The sequence below is a fragment of the Saccostrea echinata genome, unplaced genomic scaffold (genome assembly GCF_033153115.1).
Source record: "Saccostrea echinata isolate AGI-Se365-2 ecotype Australia unplaced genomic scaffold, CSIRO_AGI_Sech_v1 ptg000056l, whole genome shotgun sequence".
Lineage (NCBI taxonomy): Eukaryota > Metazoa > Mollusca > Bivalvia > Ostreida > Ostreidae > Saccostrea > Saccostrea echinata.
Window position 1 is genome coordinate 20,747,872 of NW_026889805.1, and position 12,247 is coordinate 20,760,118.

Consider the following 12,247-nt stretch of genomic DNA (forward strand, 5'->3'; position numbering starts at 1 on the left):
CTATAGTGGCACGAGACCTCTTTCTCAAAGGTAATACCTAAAAGACCCATGACTTCTACTTATAATGCTGAGGACTTAGCAAAGAAACAGTCACTACTCACGTTAAACAACTTAGTTTTTGACGCGGCTCCGAGAACGAGAATTGAACCCTCGGGCCTCAAGAGTTCGCAGTGAGCGTCAAACCCTTAAGGCCCATTTGTACCTGGGATGTTGTAGAAGTCTGTTAGTCTATGGATAAACTAAAACTTTTGATATGCGTAGTTGAAGGGGAGCTGTTGAAAATCTTCCCTGTTTTTCAGATAGACGCTCATATTATATTTGCAGTCAAGTCACAACCCCCTCCTTTTTTAACGCCACTCCATAAAAACAGGGAAGATTTTATATATATATTACATTTATTACATTATTTGAAATAATTCTTTAAACTAAATTATAATTGAAAATTTTTCAACATCATACAGTGTGAATTTTGTAAAGATTTTCATTCAAAATATGCAAAATGTGAATGCATCAAAATATATATATATATTATTTTGATTTAATATAGTGTTTAACATGCGTAATCAAATGAAATCAAAGCAATTCTTACAATGTTCCTTCATTTTACGTACCAGTTGATTTTTAATACAACCGTTCTGAGTTTGTATACTGACTACTCATATATATTTAGTCTAATGTACTTGCATTAATATTTTCATCCTGTACGTTAATGGGTTCTTTATTTTCTGATTTTTTTTAACTTTAAAATTTATTTTATTAAACAAAATCCGTTCAATTTTCAAAATTTGATGCACAATTTGGATAGTTCAATAGATACTTCGAAACCACATTTCTTCTAAGCGCATTTTATGCCTAAAATAGGAAACAAATCTTTAAGAATATAACACAATAACAATATTATCTAATTTGAAATAATTCTTTAAACTAAATTATAATTGAAAATTTTTCAACATCATACAGTGTGCATTTTGTAAAGATTTACATTCAAAATATGCAAAATGTGAATGCATCAAAATTCAGGTCATAAAAAAAATATCTTAACCTTAAATGAAACAATCTTTGCATTTATTACTTAAGTTTGACATGTTTTCGACATAGATAAACATTTTCAATCAATTACATTTAGAAACAACCATAGAAACTTAATGTAAATAGTCCTACCCCAATTTTTTTTTTCTATTTTGAACGATATTTGAGACTTAGGTGATCAATGTTGAAAAACAAAATCAAAATCATAAAATAGAATGATCAAATTCTATAGATTCACATTTTAAAGAGATTTTATCATAGACCGGAAATGACCTCATAGAGAATCGTCCTTTCAACACAAAATACATGTGTCTCAAACATGAATATGAAAATACGCAAGTACTTGTATTGCTACTGTACAATATCATAACAAAATAATTAATCAAATCTATCAGAAGGTTGAATGTATGATTGTACGATATAAAAGATTTTCGTTTATTACAACACTGAATGAAATATCTCCTCAGAATAAAGTAAGTGCGTGTACAATATGAACTTAATAACTTCATATCGAACTGAAAAATGGCCTCACTATAATTTGGACACGAGAAAAATAATGATAAGTGTATGTTTTCACCTTCCCTCATGAACATAACGGGTAAGAATTAAGGTTACACCTATAAAGATTAATATTTTAGCGCACACCTAATGTCTTCTTACAAAACTGAAATAGAGCGGAGCTACTGATATTAATTGTGAAACTTTGCATTCATAAGACAGTTAAGCTAAAATAACCAGCATGATCTCCATATTTGTGTATTGGTTTTATAGTGGGTTTTACCACTTATTGTTGACTTTAATCATAGTTTTTCCTCCTATCCCTAGAAATACGAGGACTTAATACTTTATTTAAAATAACATTTTTATGCTTTATCAATTATTATTATTATGATATTTTATATATATATATATATATATATATATATATATATATATATATATATATATATATATATATATATATATATATATATATATATATATATATATATATATATATATATCTCCCAAATATTTAATTTTTAGTCTTCAGTCACCATACCATCACAGTTCTTACCTCAAGTTCACCCATAGAGGACATTGCGTTCTTTTTTTTTTTCGTTTTTATTACCCTCTTTAAAAAGTAATCTATGAAATTGTAAAATAAGTTGTTCTTTCAGACACAGACATTTAATTCATAATATCACAAATTTTCTACTAGTATACCCACGTAATGACTTAAATGTAAAAAATAAAAAACGATACTTGAAACATGTGAATGAGTATGGACTTAATGCTCATGAAGTGGGTTTAAACTCAAACAAATTACGATATCTTTAAAAGCATTGAAGGTGTCATTTAAATAATGAATGAAGCATAACGTTTCATAAATAATATAATATATAAATAATATATATTTTGAGGGTATTGTAACCAGTTGACTGTTCAATCTAGTAAATTGAGTGAGGAAAAAAATATGCTGATACTTTGCAATCCCATTTATGTAGAGATTTATTATGAATGAAATAGAAAAGGGTTGGTTCTAGAAAATAGGCATAAAAGCTATTTAAGAAGATATACACCTAAGCAGTATCAAAAATCTATCAAAATGATACGATTTCCGGTAATAATCGTTTGTCTGATGTTGCCTCAGTACCTTGTCTCTTTACAAGGTAAGTGAAATTCATGGGCAGTCAAAATTATTACTATAAGTTTTTTTTTATGTCTTGATAATAGAGAACGAACTAAAGAAGAATTTATAAGCATGGGATGTATAAGAAACACCTCCTTAACTGAACATCAGTAAGTAAAATCTACTGTTATTTCAAATTTATGTTAACCATTAACTTCATGTAAGTACAATTCTTCCTTTGTTCAATGCTGTCATTTAATCCCCCTTTTTTGTGTGCACTATGATAACAAATTGATCCCAATGTTTAATATGTAACCTTGTATTGTTGTAATGTCTTCCGATATTTACAGTAAAACTAAAGTGTGTTTTGTGTTTACTTTATTATACGAAAAATTTAGTAGAATATCGAATTTGAACGTTGATAGTTTGAATACTGCAAGTAACAATATACGTAACTTTATTTTAACCCTGCTATTAGCTTTGTTTTTATCTTTATAGGAATATGATTTAGCGTATACTCTGCAAAATGAAATATCTTATAAAACTAATGCACAAATACGTAGATCTTGCTGGTTATTTTGATTAACTGTTTTTGAATGCAAAATTTCACAAAGAATAACAGTAGCTCGCCATATTTCAGTTTTGTAAGAAGACATTATAATTCGCTAAAATATTAATCTTTATGTGTGTAACTTCAAATCTTTCCCATTATATTCATGAGGGAAGGTGAAAACATATACTCATCATTATTTTTTCTTGTGTCCAAATTATAATGAGGCCAGTTTCGATAAGTATATTCCTTGGAGTTTTTAAGTGTCTATACATCTGATTTACACCACTTCTCGAATATACTATTGTACAGTATTCTTATAGTAGAATATATTCAAATCAGCAATTGTAGCGTTTTAATTATGGAAATGACAGATTCTGAAAATTCAACTCGTTCAAAGTTAACACTTTCCTTGTGACTTTACACTGTCTTTACTGTGGTCTGACAAGCTGTTTTTCTGTCACATCATACATTGCTGGATTTTTTCTAGATTTAAAAAAAAAACAAGAGGCTTAACGGATACCTGAGTATAATACAACACTCTAAAGGATCCATGGTAGCATAAAACAAAATTACCTGATAGATTAAGCAATGTTTCTGAGAATTTAAAAAATCTGGTTAAAATACCCTTGCTTATTGTAATGTGGGAGACCTGAGTGATCTCTTTATGATTGTACTTGGTTTTCCCAAGTCTTACAGGGATGATAATCAATGTAGAATATACAAATACAATATATATATATATATATATATATATATATATATATATATATATATATATATATATATATATATATATATATATATATATATATATATATAATTATATATATATATATATATATTAGGGATGGCAATCGAATACAAAATTGCCAATCGGTTAACCGCAAGACGTTCCGACCGATTAATCGGTTAATCGTATCAAAAATCCTCGACATATTTCTTCATTGTAAGCTCTATTAAAAAATGTTACATATAGTAAATAAATATTACCGGCATGTTTATAATTTATCAGATGTATACATTATTTCATTATACATTATTTTAATTTTAATAAGCCTAAAAAAAGGGAGAGAAAGAAACCCATGGGATATGCCTGAAGTATATCAGATACATTAAAAAAAATTCAGAAGAGATGCCGTGCAAATTCATTCTACATTGTCACCATTATCAAAACTATCGCTTAATTTACAATGTTTGTTTAATAATACAATTTGATAGGTAACGGCAAAGGATAGAAGAGGTAAGGTACACATTATAAACAGTTTGCAGTACTCAACGATCATTTAATTTAAATTATTAAAGAAACACGGGTATCGACATGGTGTTTACAAAACAATTAACATCTCAAAAACTGACCAATTACCCCCATGGTGTCCATCTGTATAGCCTAAATTATCTCCGAATCAGCTTAAATAGATAGGTGAAAATGCTAACATTTCAGATATTTTTGATGTATCTTTTTAAATGATTTTTTTTAATGAGATTGTGTTCAGATTTACATATATATTAATTTTTTCAGACTAACCGATTACAGATTTTGTAACCGATTACCATCGTTCCGACCGAGTAACCGGTTAACCGATTACAAATTGCCATCCCTAATATATATAGTTACTTGCCTAGTGCTACAATTCCTTAAGTACACAAAGAGAGACTTGGCTTTACAACATGGTTGTTTGCCACTTGTTACTAACTACAACATGTCCACTAGTCACCCTGGCTCTCTATGATCACTTTGATAAAATATAAAGTCTCTTGCCAACCATTACTTTATCTGTCAATAACTCGTCAACTGTCAAACAGGACACCACAGTACATGTACATTGGCCCTTTTGCTACTTAAATAATCTTTATGTCAATCTTTTATATTGATTTACAGGCAAGGATCTGACTTTGAGCATACTTTGCTCAATTAAACAATTAAATTCATTTTTATTTTGTTTATATGCATATAACATTCTTTCTTGATTCAATCAAATAACCTGTTAAAGAGGTTCGCTCCTGAGCTTTTGGGCAGATTTTTGTCTTGACCTCCATTTCAAAAATTCTGCATAATGTTTTAGTTCTTACACTACAATGCAGTTAAATTCCCATGATTAAATCCCATCCCAGAAGCATTAAGTGAGGAACTATATTTTGTGGCGGAATTTTTTTTGAGAAGAAAAATGATCATTTTATCTCGTTTGAAGTATTTAAAGTATTGTTAAGTTTTGATTCCCATTTTTCCATGCAGCCTGCACACAGAGTTATTTTGTGCCGTGAACTGTTTTATGCTGGTCCTAAATTATATATTAAACATGAATTCTATCATCATATTTGACAAATATAGCAAATACATTGTGAAAATCCTGAAAAAATAGCCCCAATTGAAGCTTGAAATTAACACTAATTTAGTAATATCTAAAAATTAACAACACAAACTCCCACTTCTAATTTTATTTTCTGAATATATAAGTTACTTTAACCATTCTTCTTTAATTCAGTAAAATGTCATTGCTTTCAAATGATTTTATTGCTTGTTAAATTTTATATGCCAGAAAAATGACATTTTAAGCACAGAAAGGTCAAATAATTGACTATGCGAAGTAATTTGAAACTTTTTTGTAGTCACAAATTTTAATGTGTCTCTTCAAGATGAATACGACTGTGCTTTTTCCAATAATTTATTTGAATAAAAAAATATTGGGAGAAAAACATTGAAAAAATGATTTTTGTGTTGGACGTAATTACAGTGCAACAAGGTCATGCTAAATGCTCCGTAGCACCAAAAGAAGCGCATTGTCCCCCATTTTTTGTTTTGATTTTTGATTAAGCTAGGAGTGTAGATTCTAATTATATACCTGATAAAGAATTCTCATTACTTTTGATAGCAGAATTCAACCTCCTTAATTCAATTACACACAATGATTTCTTGATTAAAATAATTTAGCAAAAGTGAGTGACTCTCATTTGATTCACTTATTATAATTTTGTACTCTGTTTGCCATCTAGATACCAAGGAGCAGAGAAAAAGCACATTTACTAATAATTATATTTATACATTTACATTTATATTATTGGATTTAGTTTGTTTGCTTAATACTCAGGGGACAGAGGAGAAGATTTTCAAAGCATTAATGCATTTTTGCTATATAATCACTAGAGCCCGGCCCAAACACCAGAAACTCTGACCCAGAAGTCATGAAATTCACAAATTTGGAAGAGGCACTCTTGTTCATCATAACTATTAATTCATTTTCAGTATTTAATAAATAAGCCCCCCTCCCAACGGAACCCCTGACCCTGGTCCACAACTTTCCAATTTTGGAGGAGGCACCCTTCCTCGTCATAAACATGCACTTAATTCATCGGCTTAACACCCAGGAGCCGAGTAAAAGATGTTTAAAGAATCAATGTATTTTCACTATATAATCATTAGAGCTTTGCCCTAACACCAGAACCCCTGACCCAGTGTAGGCAATCAGTTAGCATTTATGTAACATTTTATTTTCTGATTTGTCCTTTTAAATCGATACTTAAACTAAACTTCTGAATTTTAAAGTAATATACACTGTACATATATGTATATCTAATAAAATGTATTATAAAGAGGATATAGTTGGAATTGAAGTTCATTATACGGGTGGGAATATTTTTTATTCTTGAAAATATCCAAAAATTGTCTCACGAGTGAAATATATTCAATGTTCAAAAAACATATAATTTTTTATTTTGACACTTTTACCTAGGTAATCCCGGTTGCTTTTTTCAATTTTGAAAATAACAGTCATTTCTAACTGTAAAAATATCAATTCTACTGCATAAAGGATGACTTCGTGATAAATCTAGCGAGGATCTATAGGGCCGGGATTGATTGATTCTAGTCTTTACCTTTGGTCTGAGGAACTGCGGTTTAGTTACATAGAACATACGAGGTGCTTTCTTTTTAACGTCTTTTATATCAAGAATGAACAACCTTTCAAGATACTATAGTATATAATTGAAGAAAAATACACAAGCCACTATTATAAAAGTAAAATTGTGTTTGAAAAGGCGAGCATTTTAAAATGTAAAAGTGTTTTGCCAAATTTGACAATCACAGAAAATATGATCCCTCAACCCTCAAACGATTGATTAAATTTAAATTATTAGAAATTATTATTTTTCATTTTATTAATACGTATTTCAAATAACCCTCCAAAAGACATTTCAGTCTGTCTTTACTACAATTGTCAGTATACACGATCCATTGTAGATTACCAATCCCGATACATTTTTAATCACCCGAGTCACTCAGGTGACCTATTGCTATCCGGTTTTTTGTGCGTCGGTGTTCGTTTTTGTTTTGTTTTGTTGTTTGTTTGTTTATTGTTTAACGTCCCTCTCAAGAATTTTTCACTCGTATGGAGATGCCACCACTTGCCGGTGGAGAGCTGCATTTTTTTTTTACCTATACTCGGCACTCACTGCCATTGAGCAGTGAGGGATCTTATTTCGTGTCAGCACCTACAGCGATACGGGACCTCGGTTTATACGGTCTTATCCGTAGGACCGATCTTCACGTCCCACAGTGCGATTCGAACCCGCAACGTAAGGACCAACTCCCTACTCTGCGACTCTAGAGCGAACGCTCTAACCACTGCGGCACGCGGGCGTCGTTCGTGGTGCGTTAACATTTGAACATTTTTCAGCTTCTTCTCTGAAACCGCTGAACCAATTTCAACTATTGTATAGCATTTATGGGTGAAGGGGAACAAAAATTGTGAAGTTTCATGGTCCCTGTCCCCCTTGGGTCTGAAGGGTGGGGCTAAAACCACCTAATTAATGCAATCTTTAAAACTCTTTCTCTTTACTCCTGGACATCAAGCAATCAAACTGGTGGAATGATTGTAATAAGTAATAAGCATTAAGCCTTCTACCAAAATTGTAAAATTCATGGCCCAAGGGTCAGGGTTTCTGGTGCTAGGGCGGGGCCATATAGATCGTATAGTGAAAGTGCAATATATCTTTGAAAATCTTCTTCTCTTCCCATGGGTATTAAACAAACTAATTGAGTACATAGTTTTGATGAATAAAGGTGCCTCTTCCAGAATTGTGAATTTCATAAACCCTGGGTAAGGGTTTTTGTGTTCTGGTGGGGTTCTATTGATATAGCCGATAAACTAAGTGCATGGTTATTATGAATAAGGGTGTCTCTTACAAAATTGTTAATTTCTTGGCCCCTGGGTGAAGGGTCCTGGTGTTAGGGAGGGGGGGTCTAACGATTTTATTGTGAGAATACATTAATTCTTTTAAAAAAAATCTGATCCTGGGTATGAAGCCGATGAACTAAGCACATAGTTATGATAAGGAATGGCGTCTCTTCCAAAATTTTTCATGGCCCTTGGGTCAGGGTTTCTGGTGTTAGGGCGGGGCTCTAATGATTATTTAGTGAAAACGCATTAATTCTTTTAAAATCTTCTCTTCTCCAGGCTGATAAACAAACTAATTAAGTACATAGTAATGATAAACAAGGGTGCCTCTTCCAGAATTGTGAATTACATGACCCCTGGATCAGGGGTTTTTGTGTTCTGGTGGGGTTCTATTGATAATATAGTGAAAATGCATTAATTCTTTGAAAATCTTCTCCTCTGCTTCTGGATATTAAGCCGATAAACTAAGTGCATGGTTGTTATGAAGAAGGGTGTCTCTTCCAAAATTGTGAATTTTTTGGCCCCTGGAGAAGAGTTCTGGTGTTGGGGGGGGGGGGGCTCTAACGATTTTATGGTGAAAATAAATTAATTCTTTAAAAAATCTCCTCTGCTCCTGGGTGTAAAGCCGATGAACTAAGCGCATAGTTTTGATGAAGAAAGGCGTCTCTTCCAAAATTATCTCATGGCCCCTGGGTCAGTGTTTCTGATGTTAGGACGGGGCTGTAATGATTATTTAGTGAAAATGCATTAATTCTTTGAATATTTTCTTCACTTCTCCTGGGTATTGAACAAACTAATTAAGTATATAGTTATGATGAACAAGGGTGCCTCTTCAAGAATTGTGAATTTCATGACCCCTGGGTCAGGGGTTTTTGTGTTTGGGTGAGGTTGTATTGCTTATTAGTGAAAATGCAATAATTCTTTGAAAATCTTCTCCTCTGCTCCTTGGTATTAAGCCGATAAACTAAGTGCATGGTTATTATGAAGAAGGGTGTCTCTTCCAAAATTGTGAAGTTTTTGGCCCATGGGTGAGAGGTTCTGGTGCTAGGGAGGGACTTTAACGATTTTATTGTGAAAATACATTATTTTTTTTTTTAAATCTCCTCTGCTCCTGGATATGAAGCCGATGAACTAAGCACATAGTTATGCTGAGGAAGGGCGTCTCTTCCAAAATTATTTCACGGGCCCAGGGAATTCTGGTGTCAGGGCGGGGCTCTATTAATTATATAGTGAAAAATGCATTATTAATTCTTAGAAAATTTTCTCCTCTGCTCATTGGTATTAAACCGATGAATATAGTGCATGGTTATGATGAAGAAGGGTGTCTCTTCCAAAATTGTGAATTTCATAGACCCTTGTTGAAGGGTTCTGGTGTTAGGCAGGGCTCTAATGATTTTATGGTGAAAATGCATCAATGCTTTGAAGATCTTCTCCTCTGCCAATGCTCTGAGTATTAAGCACACAAACTAAATCCAATAATATAAAATTAATGTAAATATAATTATAATTGTGCCTTTTCTCTGCTCCTTGCTATCTAGGAAGCAAAAGGACCAATGAACTCTGGTGTCTTGTCTGACAATTGACGAGTTATTGATAGGTAAAGTGATGGTTGGCAAGAGACTTCATAAGGTTCTTTAATACTTTATCAAAGTGAACAAGTGATCACAGAGATCTAGGGTGATTAGGGGACATGTTCTAGTTAGTGACAATTGGCAAATAGCCAACTCTCTCTGTGTATTTAATTGTAGCACTAGGCAAATGACAAAAACATATATAAATTTATATACCGGTATTGAATACCTTACACACTTTGCAAGTGTTCATTGTCCATATTTATGTATTTTGCATTCATTACCAGATTTTTGAAATTCTCAGCAACATTTATTGGTTCATCTATCAGTTAATTTTGTTTTATATTTCTATGGATCTTTTATAGTGTTGTATTATACTCAGGTGACCGTTAAGACCTTTGAGTCTCTTGTCATTCTATTAAAATTTAAGTTTGTGTGATAACTGAATACCATACAGTTTCAAAGTACAGTATAATGAGCTCATAAACATATATAAATGCTAATTATCATAACCCTGCCTCTCAAAATTCAAAAGATGTATGTAAAATTAAACTGTCCGGGGTAATATTTTGCAAAGTAGATCAAAGGTCTAAGTCAAGTGGATTGTAAAACTGGGTTTATTTTATAATGTTTTATGACAAACAGTGCACATGCTAAATAGCATAGACTTTCCACAGACGGACAGGCAGACGCCGGGTAAGGTGATTCCAAAGTGTCGCTCTGCTCTTCAGGGGACACAAAAAGTAGGCCTACTTACGATATTTAGAGTCCGCGGTCTAACCATCGCAGCCATACTGACTGTATATACATGTAATAGTAAACCAAGTTTCCTTATTTATTTATTTATTTATTTATTTATTTATTTTGTGAATTCTAGGGCAGAGATGCCCCTACGCTAATCCTACTTGAAATGATTCTTTATATCACAAACTATCATTATATCATGATTTTATTTTGAGGCAGGCCTGCCCTGAAGGCATTCTAGGCCAAAATTCGTGCAAAAATCAGTGCTTTAACAGTGAATATAAATGCCGTTTAAACCAACTTTGAAGATTAATTCATAAATTGCAAATAATGAATTTTGAAAAATTTAGACATATAGGCTATACGGTAGAAAATAATAAAATAATGTTTTCTTTTCAGTATTTCCGAAAATGATGAAGTTTTATTTGCAATTGTTTATAGAGAGATCTGGTCGTTTTTGAGTTTAAATCTTATTTCGATTCATTTGTACATAAAAACATCAAATAATATTTTTGTACATGAATAGTTAATGTAAGCCAATACTTTGGTTACAGAGTATTTAATTTTTTGAACATTATTTTAAGCTATTAATTGTCATAAGGAGATGACATTTAAAGTTTTAAGAATTTTGTGTCTGATCCTTTTGTTTTAACTTCTAAACAATAAAATATATTCAAACCAACAAGTTAACATTGATTTTAAAATGTGACCTTTTTTCCGGGAAATTGTTCTCTTCTTTATATTCTTTTGAAATTCCGAATACATTCTTACAGTATTTTACAGTTGAAAATTTATCTAAATCTGCAGAACCATTTTTTTGTTTGGGGTTCAAATTTCATTGATTCCCAGGGTAATAGATACTCCTACAAGTAAGAGTCTCGACGTCCCTACATTACTATCTCAGGGCACCAGATCTGTAACCCTCATCCACGAATTTATAAAACCTCGACATGTTTTGATGTATACTAGTAAACAACATTGTTCAATACTCGACTTTAAAGTATTTTATCAGTATTTCATTTTCATAATTATAGGTCCTGGATCGAGGGTTTACCACTTTATGAAACAGCGACAAAAACTACAAAAGTGTCCTTGTAAACGTTCCTTACCAGAGGTGGAAGCTGAAATTCCAGTATTTGGACGGAGGGACAACCAGCACGTGTTATGGCGAACAACTATTCCACAAAGAAAGGTCAAGATAGGTCATACCTTAGGCCGCATTCTGAAATCAGGATTTACATTGGATGACGGTAGAAAAACGAAAAACCGTCTAAAGAAATAACATAGACTTCAATAAACTGTTGGACAGTTAGTAAACGGATTTCTTTTTAAAAACAACAACAAACAAATAAAAGATCTTAACCACTTTTGTACATGTTGAGATAAATCAATGTATCATTGCTTTGCTAATATGAGACAAATAATTAAAAACAAGTTTGTTGTAGTTCTTTCTCGCTCTCTCCAAACCAATATAATAAATTTCTAAACTAGTATCAGTTTGACAATTTTTATAAGTCAATGCCAATGCTGTTTATAATGGTTAATTACATGTATGTACTCGGATTAG

At 31.9% G+C, this 12,247-nt stretch overlaps 1 protein-coding gene across 1 annotated transcript; it reads left to right on the forward strand.

Moving 5' to 3' along the window:
• Positions 1-2,555: 2,555 nt before the first annotated feature.
• On the forward strand, positions 2,556-12,037 carry LOC133172933 (uncharacterized). Its single transcript, XM_061307784.1, has 2 exons — positions 2,556-2,681; positions 11,715-12,037. Exons 1-2 carry the CDS (start codon positions 2,618-2,620, stop codon positions 11,960-11,962), a joined length of 312 nt encoding a protein of 103 aa, XP_061163768.1. The 5' UTR covers positions 2,556-2,617; the 3' UTR covers positions 11,963-12,037.
• Positions 12,038-12,247: the final 210 nt, after the last annotated feature.

What these genes read in the sequence shown, in the direction of transcription:
- LOC133172933 (XM_061307784.1), top strand. Translation starts at nt 2,618, where the DNA reads ATGATACGATTTCCGGTAATAATCGTTTGTCTGATGTTGCCTCAGTAC. An exon ending in GTACCTTGTCTCTTTACAAG is followed by an intron (nt 2,682 to 11,714) that starts GTAAGTGAAATT and finishes TCATAATTATAG; the next exon opens with GTCCTGGATCGAGGGTTTAC.